The 26,418-nt window shown below is 39.0% G+C and overlaps 1 protein-coding gene and 1 pseudogene across 1 annotated transcript; both read right to left on the reverse strand.

Moving 5' to 3' along the window:
• Window positions 1-10,377: 10,377 nt before the first annotated feature.
• LOC125078956 (olfactory receptor 145-like) lies at window positions 10,378-11,309 on the reverse strand (annotated as a pseudogene).
• A 13,196-nt stretch (window positions 11,310-24,505) lies between these two features.
• On the reverse strand, window positions 24,506-25,429 carry LOC125078881 (olfactory receptor 147-like; the record flags this gene model as incomplete). The annotated part of the gene is made up of 1 exon (XM_047692113.1): window positions 24,506-25,429. A coding segment is annotated over exon 1 (924 nt), but the record flags the coding sequence as incomplete, so codon positions are not given.
• Window positions 25,430-26,418: the final 989 nt, after the last annotated feature.

Below are 26,418 nucleotides of genomic sequence, written 5' to 3' on the forward strand. Positions count from 1 at the left end.
ATACTACCAAGTCGGTCAATATATGCATTTAAGAAACCCCATTAGGAGAGTGAGGAAGAACCAGAAAGCATATTAAAAAAAAAAAAAAAGGCTGAAAAATTCACAAATCATGGCAACTTTCCAGTACTGTGACCTATTTACAGGAAGAAAGGACCCACACAAAAAACCCACAATGAGAGAGAGAGAGAGAGAGTGTGTGTGTGTGTGTGTGTGTGTGTGTGTGTGTGTAGTCAGCTACTTATTCACTCTCCATTTTTCTTAACTGAGCCAACCCCACTTCCACCTTCAGACTCCGGTCTATACCAATTTCCAGGAATGATGTTTATGTAGGCAGGTGAGATATAAAATGCTCTAACCCTATATCCTGGAACTCAACACAAATTTACAGATTGCTGAATAATCTCAAAACTTAATTATGGGGGTGACAAGATGGCAGGGAAGTAGGAGGAGGCGCTCTTTCAACCTGTACCCTAAAATGAGCTGATTACCTACCAAAGAACTCCAATCACCCACGAAATCAGCCTGAGATCAGAATTATACACGTCTGGATCTCTACAGGGGCAGAAGACGCCAGTGGGCAGGTAAAGTGGAGTGGGAACGTCGGACTGATATCGGAAGATAAACAAAAGGGGGAGGGAGCCACCAGAGGTGACCGATTGGAAAGTAATATCCCAATACGAGAGTGACCTGCATCTGGGGACCAGCATTAACTTGCAGTCTGGTAGAAAGCACTCAAAAAGAGCTAAGGATCACGTGGGGGGGGGGGGGATTGTGGGAATCGGGGTGGCTGGGGACAGGGGCTTAAGTCCCCAGACCCAGGACAGCCACCCCTGGCGCAGAACCAGAGAGAGTGCGGCAGAGAAACCAGGTCGTGGTCCCTGAGCCACCAGCGCGTGGGGTCTGCTCTCCCTGAGAGCGCGTGGGGTCCAGCTCCCATGAGGGGCTGGGAGCCTCGCCAACCCTCAGAAGCACAGCCTTTTTGCAGTCCCCACGCAAGTGCTGAGCTGTGCTATCAGAGTCCGAGTCGTGCCCCATGCCCTCCCCTGAGAGAGGTGCGCACAGGCGCCAGCCCAGTGCTCCTGGACCCAGAAAGACTAGGCACTCCCAGCCCAGGCCAGCGGGAAAATCTCAGTGTGCCATCGCTGCTTGGAACCTCTCTGGCAGTCTGTAGCTGCCCAGATGGTCGCCACTGCCTGGGTTTTGGGTACAAGCAAAAAATCCTGCGTCCCCAGGGACTGCGACTCGGAACCTGCTCTGCCAGTAGCCAAGGGGGAATTATTTGGGCTCTGCAGCCAGACTGAGGCTTCTCTCTGAGATGGAGGTCAGGGTGCAGTTTGCTTTCCTCTAAACCTACAAAAACCATCAAAAGCGGTCAAGGCGAGAGAGGAAAAAAAAAAAGTGAACAAACATAAAAACCTCCAGAGAACAAAAGCCTGAAAAAACCAGTTTCCTCAGAGGCCGCCCCCTTGAGGGGGGGCGGGAGGACTTAACTCAGAGAACATCATTGACTGAAAACCCACGTGGCGGGCCCCACCCCCAGAAAACCAACCAGGAAAGAAAAAAAAAAAAAAAAGAGACTACAAGAGAACAACGACCACTACTTCATAGGACAACTTTTATTTTTAATTCGTTCCCACTATTCTGGCTCATTTTATTTATATAATTTTTTAACCTATTTACCATCACAGTGAGATGTCCAGTACATCAAATTCCATAATAACCTTCTAACCTGAACTTTTTGATACATACACCTGTGTTTTTCTTTTGCATTTCTATTTTTTAAATTTCTTTTTTTTAATTTTAGTTTAGTTTAATCTAGTTTATTCCTTTTTTACTTTTATTTTCTAATATTCATATAGAATTAAACTTCAAGGTAATCCCCTTTCCCTAATCAATGCTATCCCTACAGGTAAACCAATATTTAATCCCCCTTTAACTTAGGAAAGTTGAGTCCTTTAACAAAGATATCAAGATACATCCAGGAAGAATCAAAACAAACTTCCTCGCCCACCCTGAGAATTTATAACCACTCTCCCAACTTTTTCTTCCACCAGTGTTTCTGTGTTTTTGTGTTGGTCCTGATAGTATATAAATCTTACACTTGGGGTACTTTTTGACGAAGTTCTTCCTTTGTTTGCTTATATATTTTTTTTCTTTTTTTTTTTCTCTTGTCATATACTTTTATCAGTCTTTTTGTTTGTCTGTTTTTGTTTATATACTTCATAAACCTTACCTTGGGGCCCATTTGGGCTGAAAGTTCTCTTTTATCTTCCCTTTCTTTCCTGTCTCTCTCTCTCTCTCTCTCCCTTTTTTCTTTTTTTCTTTTTTCTCTCGTTTGGGTGGGGAATCCTGATTGCTCAGAAGCGTTCCAGGGTGCACCTTGACTGCACCATGGTCGATATATCCAGCTACATCCGTTCAGCCAACTCTCACCAAAATGACTAGGAGGAGGAATGCCCAACAGAAGAAAAATACAGAGGATGGGCCTTCTGCAACAGAGATAATGGCTATCAACATAGACAATATGTCGGAAAGAGAATTCAGGCTAACAATTATCCAGGCAATAGCTAGGTTGGAGAAAGCCATGGATGACCAAACGGAATTGATTAGGGCCGAACTGAAAGCGACCAGAGTTGATGTTCTCAATGTTAGGGCTGAGCTGAAAGCTCCCAGGGAGGAGGTTCACAATGCTCTCAATGAGTTCCAATCTAATCTAAATTCTCTCAAAGCTAGGGTAACTGAGACAGAAGATAGAATTAGTGATCTGGAGGACAAACAGATAGAGAGAAAAGATCAGGAGGAAGCCTGGAACAAACAGCTTAGAAGCCACGAAAACAGAATCAGGGAAATAAATGATGCCATGAAAGGTTCCAATGTCAGAATTATTGGAATCCCTGAAGCGGAGGAGAAAGAAAGAAGTCTAGAAGATATAGTGGAACAAGTTCTTCATGAAAAATTTCCCAATCTTGCGAATGGAACCAGCGTTCATGTACTAGAGGCCGAACGGTCTCCACCCAAGATTATAGATTCCAGAAAAACATCAAGGCACCTGATAGTCAAATTGAGGAATCATAATTGTAGGTATAATCTCTTGAAAGCTGCTAGGAAAAAGAGGCTCCTTGCTTACAGAGGAAAGCCCATCAGAATAACGTCAGACCTGTCCACAGAGACCTGGCAAGCCAGAAAGGGCTGGCAAGATATATTCAGGGCACTAAATGAGAAGAACATGCAGCCAAGAATACTTTATCCAGCAAGACTGACATTCAAAATGGATGGAGAGATAAAGAGTTTCCAAGACCAGCAAGGCTTAAAAGACTACGCAACCACCAAGCCGACACTGGAGGAAATATTAAGGGGGGGTTCTATAAAAGAGGAAAAATCTTAAGAATAGCATTGAGCAGAAATATAGAGACAATCTACAGAAAGAAAGACTTCAAAGGTAACACGATGTCAATAAAAACGTATCTATCAATAATCACTCTCAATGTGAATGGCCCAAATGAGCCCATAAAATGGCACAGGGTTGCAGATTGGATAAAACGACAGGACCCATCCATATGATGTCCACAAGAGACCCATTTTGAACCTAAAGATACACCCAGACTGAAAGTGAAGGGATGGAGAAGCATTTTTCATGCCAATGGGCCTCAAAAGAAGGCCGGGGTAGCTATTCTTATATCAGACAAATTATATTTTAAAGACTGTAGTCAGAGATACAGAAGGACACTTCATCATTCTTAAAGGGACTATCCACCAGGATGATCTAACAATCGTAAATATCTATGCCCCCAATATGGGAGCAACCAATTACATAAAAAAACTGTTAAACTAGATAAAGAGTCATATTGATATGAATACATTAATAGTAGGAGATCTTAACACGCCTCTCTCAGAAATAGACAGATCATCGAAGCAGAAAATCAATGAGGAAACAAGAGCATTGAATGACACATTGGACCAGATGGACCTCATAGATATATACAGAACATTCCACCCTAAAACAACAGAATATACATTCTTCTCAAGTGCACATGGAACCTTCTCAAGAATAAACCACATATTAGGTCACAAATCAGGACCCAACTGATACCAAAAGACTGAGATTATTCCCTGCATATTCTCAGATTGAAATGCTTTGAAACTGGAGCTCAATCACAAAGAAAAGTTCAGAAGGAACTCAAACACCTGGAAGCTAAAGACCACCTTGCTTAAGAATGCTTGGATCAATGAGGAGATCAAAGAAGAACTGAAACAATTCATGGAAACCAATGAGAAGGAAGACATTTTGATCCAAAACCTATGGGATACAGAAAAGGCAGTCCTAAGGGTGAAATACATAGCCATCCAAGCCTCCCTCACAAAAATTGAAAAATCCAGAATCCACCAGCTGTCTTTACACCTTAAGGAACTGGAGAATCAACAACAAATCAAACCAACTCCACACATAAGAAGGGAAATAATCAAGATTAGATCAGAGATCAATGAGGTAGAAACCAGAGATACAGTAGAACGTATCAATGAAACTAGAAGCTGGTTTTTTGAAAGAATCAATAAGATCGATAAACCATTGGCCACACTAATCCAAAAGAAAAGAGAGAAAGCTCAAATTAATAAAATTATGAATGAAAAGAGAGAGATATCACAACTAACACCAAGAAAGTAGAAACAATCATCAGAAGTTATTATCAACAGTTATATGTCAATAAGCTAAGCAACCTAGATGAAATGGATGCATTCCTGGAAAACTATAAACTCCCAAAATTGAACCAGGAAGAAATTGACAACCTGAATAGACCAATGTCTAGTAACGAGATTGTAGAAGTGATCAAAAACCTCCCAAAAAACAAGAGCCCAGCACATGACAGATTCTCTGGGGAATTCTACCAAACTTTCAAAGAAGAAATAACACCTATTCTCCTGAAGCTGTTTCAAAAAATTGAAGCAGAAGGAAAACTTCCAGACCCTTTTTATGAAGCCAGCATTACCCTGATCTCCAAACCAGGCAAAGAACCTACCAAAAAGGAGAATTTCAGAACAATATCACTGATGAATATGGATGCTAAGATTCTCAACAAGATCCAGACAAACAGGATCCAACAGCACATTAAAAAGATTATCCACCATGATCAGGTGGGATTCATCCCTGGGTTACAAGGATGGTTCAACATTTGCAAATCAATCAATGTGATAGAACAAATCAATAGGAGAAGAGAAAAGAACCACATGGTCCTCTCAATTGATGCAGAAAAAGCATTTGACAAAATCCAGCATCCGTTCTTGATTAAAACGCTTCAAAGTATAGGGATAGAGGGAACATTCCTGAACTTCATAAAATCTATCTATGAAAGACCCACAGCAAATATCATCCTCAATGGGAAAAAGCTTGCAGCCTTCCCATTGAGATCAGGAACACGACAAGGATGCCCACTCTCACCACTCTTGTTCAACATAGTATTAGAAGTCCTAGCAACAGCAATCAGACAACAAAGAGAAATAAAAGGTATCCAATTTGGCAATGAAGAAGTCAAACTCTCTCTCTTTACAGATGACATGATTCTTTATATGGAAAACCCAAAAGACTCCACCCCCAAACTCCTAGACTCATACAGCAATTCAGTAACGTGGCAGGATACAAAATCAATGTACAGAAATCAGTGCCTTTCTTATACACTAACAATGAAAATACAGAAAGGGAAATTAGAGAATTGATTCCATTTACTATAGCACCAAGAACCATAAGATACCTGGGAATAAACCTAACCAAAGAGGTAAAGGAACTGTACTCGAGGAACTACAGAACACTCATGAGAGAAATTGAAGAAGACACAAAAAGATGGAAGACCATTCCATGCTCTTGGATTGGAAGAATAAACATTGTTAAAATGTCTATACAGCCTAGAGCAATCTATACTTTTAATGCCATTCCGATCAAAATTCCATTGGTATTTTTCAAAGAGCTGGAACAAATAATCCTAAAATTTGTATGGAATCAGAAGAGACCCCAAATCGCTAAGGAAATGTTGAAAAACAAAAATAAAACTGGGGGCATCATGTTACCTGATTTCAAGCTTTACTACAAACCTGTGATCACCAAGACAGCATGGTACTGGCATAAAAACAGACTCATAGACCAGTGGAACAGAGTAGAGAGTTCAGATATGGACCCTCAACTCTGTGGTCAAATAATCTTCAACAAAACAGGAAAAAATACACAGTGGAAAAAAGACAGTCTCTTCAATAAATTGTGATGGGAAAATTGGACAGCTATATGTAGAAGAATGAAACTCGAGCATTCTCTTACACCGTACACAAAGATAAACTCGAAATGGATAAAAGACCTCAACGTGAGACAGGAATCCATCAGAATCCTAGAGGAGAACATAGGCAGTAACCTCTTTGATATCAGCCACAGCAACTTCATTCAAGATATGTCTCCAAATGCAAAGGAAACAAAAGCGAAAATGAACTTTTGGGACTTCATCAAGATCAAAAGCTTCTGCACAGCAAAGGAAACAGTTAACCAAACAAACAGGCAACCCACGGAATGGGAGAAGATATTTGCAAATGACAGTACAGACAAAAGGCTAATATCCTGGATCTGTAAAGAACTCCTCAAACTCAACACACACAAAACAGATAATCATATCAAAAAATGGGCAGAAGATATGAACAGAGACTTCTCCAATGAAGACATACAAATGGCTATCAGACACATGAAAAAAGGTTCATCACTAGCCATCAGGGAGATTCAAATTAAAACCACATTGAGATACCACCTTACACCAGTTAGAATGGCCAAAATTAGCAAGACAGGAAAGAACATGTGTTGGAGAAGATGTGGAGAAAGGGGAACCCTCTTACACTGTTGGTGGGAATGCAAGTTGGTGCAGCCACTTTGGAGAACAGTGTGGAGATTCCTTAAGAAATTAAAAATAGCTTCCCTATGACCCTGCAATTGCACTACCGGATATTTACCCCAAAGATACAGATGTAGTGAAAAGAAGGGCCATCTGTACCCCAAAGTTTATAGCAGCAATGGCCACGGTCGCCAAACTGTGGAAAGAACCAAGATGCCCTTCAATGGACGAATGGATAAGGAAGATGTGGTCCATATACATGATGGAGTATTATGCCTCCATCAGAAAGGATGAATACCCAACTTTTGTAGCAACATGGATGGAACTGGAAGAGATTATGCTGAGTGAAATAAGTCAAGCAGAGAGAGTCAATTATCATATGCTTTCGCTTATTTATGGAGCATAACAGATAACATGGAGGACAAGGGGAGATGGAAAGGAGAAGGGAGTTGAGGGAAATTGGAAGGAGAGTTGAACCATGAGAAACTATGGATTCTGAAAAACTATCTGAGGGTTTTGAAGGGGTGGGGTGTGGGAGGTTGGGGGAACCAGGTGGTGGGTATTAGGGAGGGCACGGATTGCATGGATCACTGGGTATGGTGCAAAAACAATGAATACTGTTACGCTGAAAAGAAATAAAAAATTTAAAAAAAAGAAAAGAAAAGAAAATCCGAAGACTCTACTAAAAAATTCCTAGAACTGATACAGGAACTCAGTTAAAGTAACAGGAAAAAAAAATCAATGTAGAAAAATCTGTTGCATTTTTATACACCAATAATGAAGCAGCATAAAGAGAAAACAATGGATCAATCCCATTTACAATTGCCCCATAAACCTCAAGATGACTATGAAAAATCCAACCAAAAGGGTAAAATATCTATACTCTGAAAACTATAAAACACTGAAAAAAGAAATTAAAGATGACCTAAAGAAATGGAAAGTCATTCCATGCTCATGGGTTGGAAGAACAAATACATTAAAATGTCTAAAATACCCAAAGAAATCTACACTTTAATCGCAATACCTCTCAAATTACCACCAGCAATTTACACAGAGCTAGAACATACAATCCTAAAAATCTGTACGGAACAACAACAAAAAAATCCTGATTAGCCAAACCAATCTTAGAAAAGCAAAGCTGGAGGCATCACAACTCCATTCTTCAAGTTATATTACAAAGTTGTAATGATCAAGACAGTATGGCACAAAAACAGACACATAAACCAATAGAATAAATAGAAAACCCAAAAATGGACTCACAACCATATAGTCATCTAAACACTAACAAAGCAGAAAAGACTATCCATGGGAAAAAAGATCGTCTCTTCAACAAATGATATTGGGAAAACTAGAGAGCTACATGCAAAAGAATAAAACAGGACCACCTGCTTACGTAATATACAAAAATAAATTCAAAATGGATGAAAGATCTAAATGAGAGCAGAAAACCATCAAAATCCTAGAGGAGAACACACAGGTAGTAAACTTTTTGACATCAACTGTAGCAACTTCTTACTAGATATGTCTCCTGAGACAAGGGAAAGAAAAGCAAGAATGAACTATTAGGACTTCATCAAGATAGAATGCTTCTGCACAGAGAAGGAAACAATCCACAAAACTAAAAGCAACCTTCATAATGGGAGATGATATTTTCAAGTAACATAACTGATAGGGTTAATACACAAAATACATAAAGAACTTACCAAAGTTAAACACATAAATCATAACCCAATTTAAAAAATGGGCAGAAGACATGAAAAGACATTTTTCTGAAGAAGGCATACAGATGGCCAATAGACACATGAAAAGATGTTAATATCACTCATCATCAGGGAAACACAAATCAAAACTACAATGAGCTATCACCTCACATCTGTCAGAATGGATAAAAACAATCACACAGGAAGCAGCAGATGTTGGCCAGGATGAGGAGGAAAAGGAACACTTTTAAACTGTTGGTGAGAAGGCAACCTTGTGCAGCCACTCTGGGAAAGAGTATGGCTGTTTCTCAAAAGGCTAAAAAAAGACTATGTATAATCCAACAATTGCACTAGTAGATATTTACCCAAAGGGTACAAAAATACTGATTCAAAGGGATACAAACACCCCAATGTTTATAGCACCATTAAATATATGAATAAATAAATATATGATATATATATATATGATATATATTTGATATATGGATAAAGATGTGATAGAGGTATAGAATGGAATATTACTCAGACATAAAAAAGAATGAAATCTTGCCATTTACAATGACCTGGATGGAGATAGAGATTATTATGCTAAGCAAAATAAGCCTGTCAGTCAAAGAAGGACAAACATGATGTGATTTCTGTTATATGTAGAATTTTTAAAAAAGAATATGGTGTGGGGGAGAGAGAGGCAAACCATTACACAAATTCTTTTTTTTTTATTTTCAGCATAACAGTATTCATTATTTTTGCACCACACCCAGTGCTCCATGCAATCCGTGCCCTCTCTAATACCCACCACCTGGTTCCTCCAACCCCCCACCCCCCGCTGCTTCTAACCCCTCAGACTGACCATTAAACAAATTCTTGACTACAGAGAACAAACTGAAGGTTGCTGGAGAAGAGGTGGGCATGTAATAGGTAAATGAGCATTGGGGATTAAGGAGGGAACTGGATGTGATGAGCGCTGGGTGTTTTATGTAAGGGATAAATCATGAAATTCTATACCAGAAACTAATATTACACTGTATGTTAACTAACTGTAATTTAAATAAAAAACTTGAAATTAAAAAAAGTAAGAAAAAATAGAGCAAAATAGACTACAAAGAGTAGTAGACCTAAATCAGAAGCCTAACAATTTAGTCTTAATATTTTCTTTACAAAGCTGTGTGACATTAGGTAAATCTATTTACACTGAGCTTCACTTTCCCATGCATATAATAAAAATATTTTTATGAAAAATTATGTGTTGGTATGACTGTACAAAAGTAAAACAGAAAAGTCTGCAAAAAGACTCTTGGTACATGATATCTAAAAATGAAAAATGGATTAATCTTGATTGTCATTATGGAATCTTCAACTTCTGGCATTTAAAGAAGATACATTCCTCCCAACTGGAAGATAGAAAAATAAGAGTATAAACAGAGTAGATGATATATACCCTAATACAACTGGAGATAAGAACATGATCTGTAATACAATGTCATCCTTCTATTACCTAATTCAATACTGTAAAGAACATTCATCGTGTTCCAGAGAGGGGGAAAAACCATGTTGAACATCAAAATGGGGAGTAAAAGAAACAATATGTTTCTTACTCAATGCTGTTACTAAACAGAACAAAAAAGTGGAGAAGATATTGTGGCATTGGTGAGGAAAAGAAGAAAACCTAATGTATAAAGACTAAAAATAAATTGTGAGACTCAAACATCCTTTACCTCATTAAAAATAAAAATGCTGAGAAGATTTCCACTAAGAGTATCTTATTTAAACTCACAGAATCCCCATGTGTCACAAACTACACAGATAGATGCTGCTTCTGATCAAAAAACTCTCCTACTTACAGCTTTTCTCACAGCAAGTTTAATTCCCTTGTTTCTTAAGCTATAAATGAAGGGGTTCATCATTGGTACTGCAATGGTATAAAAGACAGAGGAGATTTTTCCCTCATCCATAGACACAGCAGAAGATGGTTTAAGATACATAAATGCACCTGATCCGAAGAAGAAAGAAACAGCAATTATGTGGGAGCTACAGGTGCTGAAGGCTTTGGACCTGCCCTCACTGGAGCTGATTTGCAGAATGCTGGACAGGATGAAACCATAGGAGACAAAGATGGTGACACTGGGCACAATCACATTGATGCTCAACACAATGAAAACCACCAGTTCATTCACATACATGCTGGTGCAGGAGAGCTGGAGCAGAGGGAGAATGTCACAAAAATAATGGTTGATGGTGTTTGCATCACAGAAGGTCAGTCTCAGCATGCATCCAGTGTGAGCCATGGCATCCAAAAATGCCTTCAAGTATGAACCAAGCATAAGGCTGAAACACACTTTGCGGGACCTGGCAACATTATATAAGAGTGGGTTACAGATGGCCACATAGCGATCATAGGCCATTGATGTCAGCACATAAGCTTCAGAGGCACCAAAAAAAAACAGAAAAAGTAAAGCTGAGTCATGCATCCCCTGTATGAGATAATATTCTTCTTTGATGTGAAGTTAACCAGCATTTTGGGTGTAAACACAGAAGAATAACAAAGGTCTATGAAGGACAAATTGAAGAGGAAAAAGTACATGGGGGTGTGCAGGTGTGCATTCGCTTGATTAGAGTCACCAAACCCAAATTTCCCAACACAGTGACAGGCAGAACACAGAAACAGGCAAAACAGGGGGACCTGGAGATCTGGTAGGTCTGTTAGTCCCACAAGAATGAATTCAGTCACAAAGGAAGCATTTACAGGAGGCATTTTCCTCTAAGGGGATCTGTGAACACAGGAGGAAAAAGTTACACAGAGAACATTTCCACATTTCCCACCATATCTCTCCTCACAGGAGTTGGGTTCATACTGGAAATGTCTGAGACTAGCACACAAGGGACCCACAGAAAATGCTTAACTATTAGCATAAATCTAGTTACTTGGGACATTCCCTCATTAGAGACTTAATAAGCTGTAAAAGCAAAAAGATACAAAACTTGGCCTACAGTATGAAGGTCAGTACTTCCATATGCCAAGAACATTGCTGTGAAAAACAAAAGTTAAAAGAGAAGATTGGACCAGGAGAGAATCACCTTCTCTCATTTCATTTCTTTGACCATGTGACCCTCCCCTAACCAGTAAAATTGGAGGCAGCAACCCCACCAATCGTGGTGTGGTAGGAATGCAGAATGTTTCTTATCCAAAAATAAAGGACCAGAGTCTAGGAGAGTTTAAGTTCCTGCCCCATGTCACAAAGTAAAAAGTATAAATGTATAAGAGTGAGAGTTCTGCCCATGAACTGACATATAAATTGCATCCTTGAAACATAATAATCTCTGAACCATCCCTGCATGACCACCCTCCCCTCAATCCCTTCTATCCTCCCTTCTATCAATTTCACATGAGTCTGAGGACTGCAAAAACTGGAAAGAGATTGGCATATCTTAGATCCCTGGACTTCCATCACAAAAGGAAGACATGAATATAACTGGAATTCAGAAATTCAACCTCCTTAGGCAAGAATACCTTGGTCCTTCCTTACCAGTATTACCTCTGTGGTCCTGAAAGGGCAGATTTAGTCTCTGTGACTTTTTTCCCTTTGATTCTATGAGGACACAACGCACACTTAATTTCTGATGAGCCCTGGAAATCCTCCTGAATCAAAGATAATAATTTCTGATTATGAGTCCTTTTAAGCAGCAGACAAAAATAAACAGCCTTTATTATTATCATTTTGGCTCTTGGTATATCACAGAAGACTTAAGGTGAGAGCAATGATATAACGTCCTCGGTTATAAACATGGCAGAAGTTTGCTCAGTCTCTAGCAGGGAATGGTTTCTAGGGCAATCGGGTCTTGAGGGAATTGTATTTTCACAAAGAACCGCAATGGGTCTCTAATTCCTTATGGACTCAAAATTTTACTCAAGGTTTCCCTCCACTGTAGGGATTAGACATCTCTCAAAGAGGAGCCAAATAAATTCTCATTTTCCCTGGCAGAAGAGGACACTCTAGACCCTGCGACCCTCCGTGAACACAGTGATTCAGAAATATTTCCTGTACAGATTCCCTTTGCAAGAAATCTGGATACCAGTTAGAGTAGTCCTGTTCCCAGTTAAAGCATGAATCTAGTAATATTGGATCTGCCAGGAAAATTCTAGATATCCTGTTGTTGTAACACTTTTACCTGCACAGTACCTTCAAATTAAGACAAACCCCTTCAGTTTCTGGCATCTCCTGGGGAGGAAAAGAAGTAGATCTTGTATCCAATGCACCAGTTTTTATTAGGTGTGTCCAGAAAACTGAATTCTAGATAGTCTGTGTCAGAAAGCAGAGGGGATACTAGACACAGCAGACTTCAGCTGCCCACGGTAAGAGACAAAAAAGATGGTGGTTTGGGCTGGAAGTCACCAGAGTTCCTTCCCCTACCTCAGTATAGAACCAGCAAATGAAAACCCTTTCTTACAGCTTCTCCCTGGTGAGAATAAAATGCGCGCTATGGGGACACATGGGTGGCTCAGTCAGTTAAGCCACTGCCTTTGGCTCAGGTCATGATCCCTGGTTCCTGGGATCGAGTCCCGCATCAGGCTCCTTACTCAGCAGGGAAGCCTGATTCTCTCTCTGCCTCTGTCTGCTGCTCTGCCTGCTTGTGCTCTCCCTCTCTCTCTGACAAATAAATAAATTTTTTAAAAATGTGCACCATGTGTCTAGTAACACAACTGCTCTCTGAGCTCCCTGAGGAAATGACTTCAGTGTTGATTGTTTTAGAACACAGACCCAACACAGCATAGTATGGATGCAAGAGGCATAGGAATGCAGGGCATCCTGCAACTAAGAACAAAGAAAGACGTTGTTAGTACCTTCTGCAGTCCAAAGCCAGTACATGAATGTTAGGACAGATGGGTGTTATGTCTAATGTGCAGACATCAATGTATAGAGTCAATGAAAATGAGGACAGGTTGAAATACATTCAAAAGGCAGTAAGAGAAATCTCTAAACTGACACTAATGAAAGGAAAATATGTGATTTACCTGACAGGGAATTAAAATAATTGTCCTAAGATGCTCACTGGAGTCAGAAAACAATACACAAACCAAAGGAAATTTCAACACAGAGACAGAAAACTTAGAAGTATTAAACAGGGTACATGGGTGGTTCAGTGGGTTATGAATCTGCCTTCAGCTCAGGTCCTAATCTCAGGGTCCTGAAATCCAATCCCCTGTCAGGCTCCCTGCTAAGCAGGGAATATGATTCTCCCTCTATCCCTCCCCACCATTTGTGTCCTATCTCTTGTTCTCAATCTCTCTTAAATAAATAAATTCTTTTTTTACAAAGCATTAAGCATAAATAATGGAACTGAAGAATACAATATCTGAACTGAAAAACTCACCACGGATATAAAAGCAAATGAGATCAAACAAGAGAAAGGATCGCTGAATTTGATTAAAGGTCAATGTAAATTATTCATTTGGAAGGGCAAAATGAAAAACAAACAAAAAATAGTGAAGAAAGCCTGAGTGACTTATTGGATGTTACCAAGTGAATCAATATATGCATTTCAGAAACCCCCACAGGAGAGTAAGAAAGAACCAGAAAACATATTCAAAGAAAATGAAGACAGAAAAATTCCTAAATCATGGCAAATTCCCAATAATGTGACCTATTTGTAGAAAGATAAAACTTACTAATGATGTTGAACATTTTTTCACATGACTGTTAGCCATTTGTCTGTCTTCTTTGGAGAAGTGTCTGTTCATGTTTTCTGCCCATTTTTTGACTTGATTATTTATTTTGTGTGTGTTGAGTTTGGGAAGTTATTTACAGATCTTGGATACAAGCCCTTTATCAATAATTCATTTGCAAATATCTTCTCCCATTCCATGGGTTGAGTCTTAGTTTTGTTGACTGTTCCCTTTGCTGTGCAGAAGCTTTTTATCTTGATGAGTTCCCAAAAGTTCATTTTTGCTTTTGTTTCCTTTGCCTTTGGAGTCATGTTTTGAAAGAAGTTGCTGTGACTGATGTCGAAGAGGTTACTGCCTATGTTCTCTTCCAGGATTTTGATGGATTCCTCTCTCACACTGAGGTCTTTCATCCATTTAGAGTTCATCTTTGTGTATGGTGTGAGAAAACAGTCAAGTTTCATTCTTCTTTATATAGCTGTCCAATTTTCCAAGCACCATTTATTGAAGAGACTTTTTTTCATTGGATATTTTTTTCCTGATTTGTCGAAGATTAGTTGGCCATAGAGTTGAGGATCCATTTCTGGGCTCTCTATTCTGTTCCATTGATCTATGTGTCTATTTTTGTGCCAGTACCATGCTGTCTGGACGATCACAGCTTTGTAATATAGCTTGAAGTCAAGCATTGTATGCCCCCACTTTGGCTTTCTTTTTCAACATTCCCCTCATGATTCAGGGTCTTACACTGTACACAAAGATAAACTCAAAATGGATGAAAGACTTCATGTGAGACAGGAATCCATCAAACCTCTAGAGGAGAACACAGGCAGTAACCTCTTTGACATCAGCCACAGCAACTTCTTTCAAGATATGACTCCAAAGGCAAGGGAAACAAAAGCAAAAATGAACTTTTGGGACCTCATCAAGATAAAATCTTCTGCACAGCAAAGGGAACAGTCAACAAAACTAAGACTCAACCCATGGAATGGGAGAATATATTTGCAAATGAATTATTGATAAAGGGCTTGTATCCAAGATCTGTAAATAGCTTCCCAAACTCAACACACACAAAATAAATAATCAAGTCAAAAAATGGACAGGAGACATGAACAGACACTTCTCCAAAGAAGACAGACAAATGGCCAACCAACCCCTGAAAAAATGCTCCACATCCCTTGGCATCAGGGAAATACATATCAAAACCACAATGAGATACCACCTCACACCACTTAGAATGGCCAAAATTAACAAGACAGGAAACAACAAGAGTTGGCAAGGATGTGGTGAAAGAGGAACCCTCTTACAATGTTGGTGAGAATGCAAGCTGGTAAAGCCACTCTGGAAAACAGTATCAAGATTCCTCAAGTCTTCAAAAATAGAGCTACCCTATGACCCAGCAATTGCACTAGTGGGTATTTACCCCAAAGATATAGATGTAGTGAACAGAAGAGGTACATGCACCCCAATGTTCATAGCAGCAATTTCCACAATAGCCAAACTGTGGAAGGAGCTTCTTCAGCAGAAGAATGGATAAAGAAGATGTGGCCCATATATACAGTGGAATATTACTCAGCCATTGGAAAGGACGAAAACCCACCATTTGCATTGACATGGATGGAACTAGAGGAGATTATGCTAAATTAAATAAATCAAGCAGAGGAAGATTATTATCATATGGTTCCAGTCATAAGTGGGGCATAAGAAATAGTGGGAGGACCACAGGGGAAAGGGGGAAAACTGAATGAGACAAAATCAGAGGGAGAGACAAACCATGACAGACTCTTGATTCTGAGAAACTAACAGGGTTCTGGAAAGGGCAGTGTTTGGGGGATTGGGGTAACTGGGTGATGGCATTAAGAAGGACACATGAGGTGATGAGCATGGGGTGTTATACACAACTGATGAATCACTGAACACTACATCTGAAAGTAATGGTGTACTATATGTTGGCTAATTTAGATTTAAAAAAGAAAATAAACTCAAGATCACTTACTCAATATATGACCTTGAAAAAAAAAAAAACAGACACATAGACCAATGGAACAGAATAGAAAACCCAGAAATAGATCCAAATTATACAGTCAACTCATCTTTGACAAAGCAAGTAGAATATCCAATGGAAAAAGACAGTCTCTTCAAAAAATGGTTTGGGAAAACAGGACAGTGATATGCAGTAGAATGAAACTGAACCACTTGCTTAAACCATACACAAAAATAAATTCAAATTGGATGAAAGATCTAAATGTGTGACAGGAAACGAACAAAATCCTACGGGAGAACAAGGGCAGTAATCTCCTTGACATTGGCTGTAGCAAAATCTTACTAGATATGTGTCCTGAGGCAAAGGAATCAAAAGCAAAAATAAACTATTGCTTACTTCATCAAAATAAAATACTTCTGCAGAGCAAAGGAAACAATCAACAAAACTAAAAGGCAATCTTCAGAATGAGAGAAGACATGAGGAGAAGGAAGGGAAACATGAAGGTTAGGGGATGAAGGAGGAGACAACCATGAAAGACTGTGGACTCTGGGAAATAATCTGAGGGTTTTAGAGGGGATGGGGGATAGGGGGATGGCTTAGCCCAGTGATGGGTATTAAGGAGGGCATGTACTGCCTGGAGCACTGAGTGTTATACGTAAACAATGAATCATGGAGTACTACATCAACAACTAATGATGTACTGTATGGTGACTAACACAATTTTTTTTAAAAAAGAAGGTATCTGTAAATTACATATTTGATAAAAGGTTAGTATCCAGAATATATAAATAACTTTTAAACTCAACAGCCAAAAACCAAATAATGCAGTTAAAAAATCAGCAGAAGACATGAACAGACATTTCTCAAAAAAACGCACAATGAACAACACACACAAAAACAACATCACTCATCATCAGGGTAATACAAATAAAAACTATGAGATATCACCTCACACAAATCGCAGCTGCTAAAATTAACAACAAAGGAACCAACAGATGTTGGCAAGGATGAGGATAGAGGGGAACCCTCTTACACTGTTGGTGGGCAAGTGAGCTGGTACAGCCACTCTTGAAAACAGTATGGAAGTACTTCAGAAAGATGAAATAGAACAACCCTACAATTCAGCAATTGTACTACTAGGTATTTACTCAAAGGATACAAAAATACTGAATCAAAGAGATGCATATGCCCCAATGTTCATAGCAGCATTATCAACAATAGAGAAGTTATGGAAAGTGCCCAAATATCCACTGAATGATGAAATGATAAAGAAGTGTGCTATAGATATACAATAGAATATTAGTCATCAAAAAGAATGAAATCTTGCCATTTGCAATGACATGGATGGAGATACAGACTATTATGCTAAGTGAAATAAGTCATTCAAAGACAAATGTCAGATGATTTCACTCATGTGTAGAATTTAAGAATTGAAATAAATGAACAAAAGGGGGGTAAAAGAGAGAGAGAGAGAGGCAAACCAAGAGACAGATTCTAACTACAGAGGACAAACTGATGGTGACCAGAGGGGAGGTAAGTGGGGTGGGGGTGGAATGGATTAAGTAGGTGATGGGAATTAAGGAGGGCACTTACTGTGATGAGCACAAGGTATTGTATGTAAGGGATAAATCATTAAATTTTATACCTGAAACTAATATTACACTGTATTTTAACTAAGAGTAATTTACAGAAAAATGTGGAGAGGAAAAGAAGACTATCATGAATATAGAAGGGTTAAGAAAATGAAATTATGTATATGTTATGAGAACTATCTCCTCTTTACATTAACTTAAGTATACTGACTGATAACCTACTACAGACTTATACAATGGGGTTCGCTATGGACGTTGCTCCTTCCATAGAACCTAGTAGAAATTCCTAAGACTATTACATGTTACTCAATACATTACTTCCCCTGGTTTCTTCTGTGTGAGCCATTCTGTAGTTGGAAGGTTGTTCCCTTCCCTGAGCCTTTATTCTCAGTCTCGGCTTTTTGATTACATTAATATTTAACTTAAATCCAGGTAGAATCCAAGGTTTTCGACCATAATTTATTGTGAAAGTCAGCATACATACGTATATCAAAGCCTACAAAATACACTTCAACCATTATTATAACTGAACAGCTTACAATGACCATGCAGAACTAAGAACAGAGTATTCCGGGTCCCAGAGCCCTCTGTGTGCCCCTAGTCCTCCCATTCTCCACCATGATACTGACACAATCATTCTCCAGCTTTTGCTCACACCTCATGGTGTTCCATATCCAGCCAGAAGAAGGATGAAGAGAATGTGGAAATGATTATTATAGTCTACCCTTATGTGTTTCCATATATCACGAAGGCCAGTATAAAATGAGAATATATACACACATTCTAAATTAGGCAATAGAGCTTCCAAATATAAAGTGGGAATGATATTTTCCTCACATTTTGCTTAGTTTAGCCTGTTCCTTTTATTTATATTCTCAGACTTTTTATTCACTGAAACCATTTTCATGATTCACAGATACTTAACAGTAGAGTACATTAATAACAATAATATGCTGATATATTTAGAATCAAACCCTACTCCTAGTCTCAGCTCTACCACTCACAAGTTGTAATTTTTTTAAAGATTTTATTTATTTATTTGACAGAGAGAAATCACAAGTAGGCAGAGAGGCAGGCAGAGAGAGAGGAGGAAGCAGGCTCCCTGCTGAGCAGAAAGCCCGATGTGGGGCTTGAACCCAGGACCTGGGATCATGACCTGAGCCGAAGGCAGCGGCTTAACCCACTGAGCCACCCAGGCGCCCCCACAAGTTGTAATTTGAGACAAACCATGAACACATCTGATCATCAGTTTCATCATCTATGAAATGAAAACTAAGCTTTTCTCTCCTCTTTATCTCACACCATTTCCCCTTCAAATACATAAATTGACAGATGTGACAGAGCAGAAAAACTAAAGCACATTAAAAGCAACTGCAACACCCTGCACATCTCGATATTAATATTTGAATGTGTTATTTTAACTTCCTGGCAGAGAGAGACTTTCAACAGCCCCTTCCTGTGATGCCACCAGCAATCCTCAGGGATTGCTTCCTCAGGGAGGAAGATGAGAGTCTCTCCCTCAGAAAGTAAAACTTCACACTGAGTATGATTTTCATGTTTAAATCTATATCTTTTATACAACTAAGCCCTGCAGATAAACCAGCTACTTCACCTGATGGTCAACTGATAAGACAGTGGAATGTCCCAGTGCATGAGACAAAAGCCAGACTTGGGAAAAATACCACGTCTGTTCCCCAGCATGGACAATTCAACAGAATCAATTTTAAGAAGAAATTTTGACTTCATGAGGTTTATCTTAGAATCTATGTACTCTGTTGCATTAAGAAAATCTACTTCTGTATCGTTCCCTTCCTCTGCCTTATTTATATTTATGACATATACTCCAATGCCACACATTGCTAGGTACAGAAGTACAGGTACAAAGGTACAAAATGCTGTGTGTGCATGAAAGTGAATGCACATGTGTGTGTTAGTATGTATGTGTGTGCATGTGCATGTGTGTTTCCACAAACAAGCAACTGATTAAAGCAATAACTATTTCCTTTTCCTAGATTCAGCAAGTACTTCCTGCTCAGCCCTTCCTCTGGAGCTGGAACCATCTACCTGAAAGTGGGTTGCATATCGTCCAATCAATGTTAGGCAGTGATCTCATAAAATATCTCATACAATATAACTTCAAAACTGTGTGTAGGGGTGTGTGTATGTCTGTGTGTGTGAGTTTAAGAAGGCAGTGTCAGAAGTGGAGAATGAGGTTCAATAAATTTAGGGGTTCAGCAATTAAAAGGACATGGAACTCAGAACCCCTTGTACTTCTGTTTTTCATGACTCCTGAACCTCAGTGAACCCTGATCGTGCACATTCCAAACCTGGTCTGAACAACACTATTAGCTCACTTACACAAAGTTTACACAAAACAAATTTAGAATGTAATTCAACTTTGATTCTGGTCCTGAAGTAGGAGAATCATTTTCTGTTATTTCCCAGAAAGTCCAAGCTTTCATACTGATTCAGACAGCTCTGTCCTAGGACATAGGTACAGACAAATCACATGACTTCCCTGCTTGACTCCTAGTTGTGACAATTTCAATAGACTCATACTTCTCAAAACTTCTTTTTTGGCTATTCACATAGCACAAAAAAAGCAAAAACCATAAGGGATAACTATGTTGTGCTTGTAAGCCACCTGACTTGGTTCTCCTTTTTATTTTATTTTATTTTTTTTAATTTGACAGAGAGATCACAAGCAGGCAGAGAGGCAGGCAGAGAGAGAGGAGGAAGCAGGCTCCCCGAGAGAGCAGAGAGCCCGATGCGGGGCTCGATCCCAGGACTCCGAGATCATGACCCGAGCCGAAGGCAGCGGCTTAACCCACTGAGCCACCCAGGCACCCCTGGTTCTCCTTTTTAAAAAGAAGTCCCAATACATGCTTAGTGCTTAAACTACTCATCAGAAAGCTGTCAGCTAAGTTGCCTATTTTTTAAAGTTTTTTTATTTATTTGGCAGAGGAACACAGAGAGCACAAACGAGAGAAGTGGCAGGGAGAAGGAAAAGCAGTCTCCCTGCTGAGCAGAGTCTGATGTGGGGCTCGATCCCAGGAGTCCGGGATCGTAACCTGAGCTGAAGGCAGAGGCTTAACCCACTGAACCACCGAGGTGCCCCAGCTAAGTTGCTTTTACAAAAAATTCGCAAATCTTAACTTTAATAAGCTGTCTTTATAACTTTTATAACAATTTTGATGAACTTTTCCTCCAAATAATCTGAAAAATGGAATCTAGTGCAAAAGGTAGGTTATCCTTTCTTCAATAAAAAATAATCATTTCTAAAAGTCTTTTTATGAAAATTAAGAAGATTGACTCCATATTTTGAGGCTTCTCAAATGAAAGATGAGTGACCAGGGTTAACATATACTATTAGGTAGCGCAAATAGTGATAAAATATATAACAAAATGGATGCATCTTTGCCATGTCTATAGCAGTTCCTAAATATCAACATATATCGTTTACTTATTAACACACTTTTTTCAATAAGCAAAACAATTTTCATCAAAACAGACAGCAACCCCAATGTTCAAAGCAGCAATCTCCACAATACCCAAACTGTGGAAAGAGCCAAGATGCTCTTCAACAGATGAATGGATAAAGAAGATGTGGTCCACATATACAGTGGAATATTACTTAGCCATCAGAGAGGATGAATACCACCATCTGCATCAACATGGATGGGACTGGAGGAGATTATACTAAGTAACATAAACCAAACAGAGAAAGATAATTATCATATGGTTTCACTTACTTGTGGAACATAAGAAATAGCATGGAAGACATTAGGAGAAGGAGGGGAAAAATGAAGGGGGGGAATCGGAGCGGGAGACAAACCATGACAGACTATGGACTCTGGGGAAAAAAACTGAGAGTTTTGGTGGGGATGGGTGAGCCCGGTAATGGGTATTAAGGAGGGCACATATTGCACAGAGCACTGGGTATTATATGCAAACAATGAATCTTGGAACACTACATCAAAAATTAACGATGTACTATATGGTGACTAACATAATGTAATAAAAAAAAAAAAACAGACGGCAAGTAAAATAAACAAAAACTACAACCCAAACCAATTATTTTATATAAATGGAATTTGTTAAAGGAAAATCAAGCATGTTGATATAGAGGCCAGGGGATGTGCTGTGAGAGGTCACTTAAAACAATGTCAGCAACTCATGGTAATAGATGGCAACTAAATTTATCATGAAAAGCATTTGATAGTGCATATAAATGTCAGATCACTATGTTCTATGCATGAAACTAATAGAATATTATATATCAATTATACTTCAATTAAAAATAAATTGTTTCTAAACATAAATATTAAATCATAGTCAAGGTTTTAGTGATATCAAGCATCTAAAACAAAAACAAGCCAACACACCAGTTATGCTAAATTTAACAATGCCTAAATCTTGAGTAGTAATTAGAAAACAAATAAAGTAGTAAATATTATTAGTTAGAAATATTTAAATTGTCACCTGATTAAGGATGAAGGATTTTTGAAGTAGCCATCTTTTTGTGTTTTCTCAAAATAAAAATAATCCAGTACCTTATACCAGAAAAGAAATTGTCAAAATTGGGATTATTTAGCCAATTAAATTCCTTGACTGGTGTTCTATAAAGTTCAGTTAAACAGTATCCATTTTTCCAAAGAAGACATACAGATGACTAGCAGACACAGGAAAAGTTCAACATCACTCATCATCAGGGAAATACAAATCAAAACTATAATGAACTATCACCTCACACCTGTCAGAATGGGTAAAATCAACAGAGGAAACACACATGAATATTACATATAAAAAGAATGAAATCTTGACATTTGCCAAGACATGCATGGAACTAGAGATATTATGTTAAGTGACATAAGTCAATGGGAGAAAGACAAATACCAGATGATTTCACTCATACATGAAATTTGAAAAACAAAACAAATGAATGTGGTGGAGGGAAGAGAGGCAAACCATAAAACAGATTTTTGACTAAATACAACAAACAGGTTGCTAGAGGACAGGTAGGCAGGGAAATAGGTTAAATGGGAGATGTTGATTAAGGAGGGAACTACTTGTGATGAGCAATGGGTGTTGGATGTGTGTGCTAAATCATGAAATTCTACACCTGAAACTAACATGACACTGTATGCTAACTAACTGGAATTTAAATAAAAACTTGAAACTAAAATAATAATAATAATAATAAAGTAAAGCAAAATAGACAACAAAGAGTAGAAGACATGAAGTTAGAGGTTAATCATTTAGTCAAAATTCTTACTTTTTATCAGGGAGATCATATGATAGTTGTCTTTCTCCAATTGACTTATTTCACTAAGCATGATACCCTCTAGTTCCATCCACGTCGTTGCAAATGGCAAGATTTCATTTCTTTTGACGGCTGCATAGTATTCCATTGTGTATATATACCACATCTTCTTTATCCATTCATCTGTGGATGGACATCTAGGTTCTTTCCATAGTTTGACTATTGTAGACATTGCTGATATGAGGAAGTGGAGATGCAACATGGGGGGGGTTTAAGGGGGTAGGAGAAGAATAAATGAAGCAAGATGGGATTGGGAGGGAGACAAACCACAACTAACTCTTAATCTCACAAAACAAACTGAGGGTTGCTGGGGGGAGGGGGTTGGGGAGAAGGGGGTGGGGTTATGGACATTGGGGAGGGTATGTGCTATAGTGAGTGCTGGGAAGTGTGTAAACCTGGCGATTCACAGACCTGTACCCCTGGGGATAAAAATATATTATATGTTTATAAAAAATAAAATTTAAAAAAATAAAAAATTAAAAAAAAATCTTAAGGAAAAAAAATAAAAATAAAATAATTTCTTACTTTTTAAAGCTGTGCGACCTTAGGTAAATCTAACTACTCTGAGGTTCACTTACCCAGCCATACAATGAAAATATTTCTTCTGATCAGCTATGTGTTGGCTTGACTGTACAAAAGTAAAAAGAAAAGTCTACCAAAAAAAATTCTTGTTATCTGATGCGTGCATATGCATTAAATTTGATTGTCCTTATGGAATCTTCAACATCTAGCATTTAAAGTGGACATATTCTTCCCAAATGGAGGATGGAAAATGGGAGTATAGAGTATCTAATGCATATTCTAATACCAAGTGGCAGATAAGAATACACCCAATAATACAATTTCATGTAGTAGTGTTACCTATTTCGATGCTTTAAAAACAATTCATCATGTTCCAGAGGAAAAAACAAGTTCAAAATGAAAATAGGAAAAAGAGACAACATTTTACTTACTTAATGCTATTAGTAAATAGAAAAAAAAACATGGAGAAGATATTGTGGTATTGGTGAGGTAAAGAAGACCTAATTCATAAAGGCTAAAAATAAATTGTGAGACTCAAACTTCTTTTACCATATTGGGAAAAAAGGCCAGGAAGAATGCCACTGAAATTATTTTATTTAAACACACAGAATTCCCCTGTGTGTAATTAACTAAACGGACAGACACTGTTTCTGGTCAAAACTGTATCTGATTCAGAGTTTTCTTCACAGCACATTTTTTTTTAAAGATTTTATTTATTTATTTATTTGACAGACAGAGATCACAAGCAGGCAGAGAGGCAGGCAGAGAGAGAGGAGGAAGCAGGCTCCCTGCTGAGCAGAGAGCCCGATGCGGGGCTCGATCCCAGGACCCTGAGATCATGACCTGAGCCGAGCAGCGGCTTAACCCACTGAGCCACCCAGGCGCCCCTCTTCACAGCACATTTAATGTCTTTGTTTCTCAAGCTGTAAATGAAGGGGTTCATCATTGGAACTGCAATGGTATAAAAGACAGAGGAGATTTTCCCCTCATCCATAGACCCAGCAGAAGATGGTTTAAGATACATAAATGCACCAGATCCAAAGAAGAGAGAAATAGCAATTATGTGGGCACTGCATGTGCTGAAGGTTTTGGATCTGCCCTCAGTGGAGCTGATGCTCAGGATGCTGGACAGGATGAAACCATAAGACACAAAGATGGTGACACTGGGCACAATCACATTGATGCCTGCCACAATGAAAACCACCAGCTCATTGACATAGGTGCTCATGCAAGAGAGCTGGAGCAGAGGGAGGATGTCACACAAATAATGGCTGATGGTGTTTGCATCACAGAAGGTCAGTCTCAGCATGCATCCAGTGTGAGCCATGGCATCCAAAAATGACACCAAGCATGAACCAAACATAGGGATGGAACACACTTTGGGGGACATGGCAACATTATATAAGAGTGGGTTACAGATGGCCACATAGCGATCATAGGCCATTGATGTCAGCACATAACATTCAGAAATACCAAAACTACACAAAAGGTAAAGCTGGGTCATGCATCCCCTGTAGGAGATAATATTCCTCTTTGATGTGAAGTTAATCAGCATTTTAGGTGTAAACACAGAAGAATAACAGAGGTCTATGAAGGACAAATTCAAGAAGAAAAAGTACATGGGCGTGTGCAGGTGTGCATTCAGCTTGATTAGAGTCACCAAACCCAAATTTCCCAACACAGTGACCATGTAGGTGACTAGAAACAGGCAGAACAGGGGAAGCTGGAGATATGGCAAGTCTGTTAGCCCCACAAGAATGAATTCAGTCACAAAGGAAGCATTTTCAGGAGGCATTTTCCTCTAAGGGGATCTGTGAACATAGGAGAAAAATTACACAGAGAACAATTCAACATTTCCCACCATATCTCCTCTCACAGGAATTAGGTTTGTACTAGGAATGTCTGAGACTAGCCCAGCCTGGACCCACAGAATCTGCTTTACCATTATCATAAATCTAGTGACATGGATATTTCTTCATGAGAGTATTTATAAGCTGTTTAAGCAAAGACATTCATAACCTGGCCTAAAGTATGAAGGCCAGTGCTTCCATATGCCAACAGGACTGATGTGAAAACCAAAGGTTAAGGGAGAAGATTGTACGAGGAGAGAATCACCTTCTCTCATTTCATTTCTTTGACCATGTGACCCCTCCCCTAACCAGTAAAATGGAGGCAGCAACCCAACCAATCTGGTGCTGGCCTCTAATGGGGTTTGGATGTGGTGTGGTGGGAATGAAGAATGTTGTTTCTTATCCAAAAATAAAGGACCAGAGTCTAGGAGAGTTTAAGTTCCTGCCCCATGTCACAGAGTAAAAACTAAAAATGTACAGGAGTGAGAATTCTGTGCATGGAACTGACAAATAAATTGCACCCTTGAAACCTATTAATGTCTCTGAACCTTCCCTGCACCACCACCCTTACCTAAACAGGTCCTTCTATCAATTTCACATGAGTCTGAGGACTGCAAAAACTAGAAAGAAATTGGCATATCTGGGGCACCTGGGTGGCTCAGTGGGTTAAGCCTCTGCCTTCGGCTCAGGTCATGATCCCAGGGTCCTGGGATCAAGCCCCACATCGGGCTCTCTGCTCTGCAGGGAGCCTGCTTCCTCCTCTCTCTCTCTCTCTGCCTGCCTCTCTGCCTACTTGTGATCTCTGTCTGTCAAATAAATAAATAAAATATTTAAAAAAAAAAGAAAGAAATTGGCATATCTTAAATCCCTGGACTTCCATCACAAAAGGAAGACATGAGTATAAATAGAATTCAGAAACTTACCCAGTGGAGGC

The sequence above is a fragment of the Lutra lutra genome, chromosome 10 (genome assembly GCF_902655055.1).
Source record: "Lutra lutra chromosome 10, mLutLut1.2, whole genome shotgun sequence".
In the NCBI taxonomy this organism is placed as follows: Eukaryota; Metazoa; Chordata; class Mammalia; order Carnivora; family Mustelidae; genus Lutra; species Lutra lutra.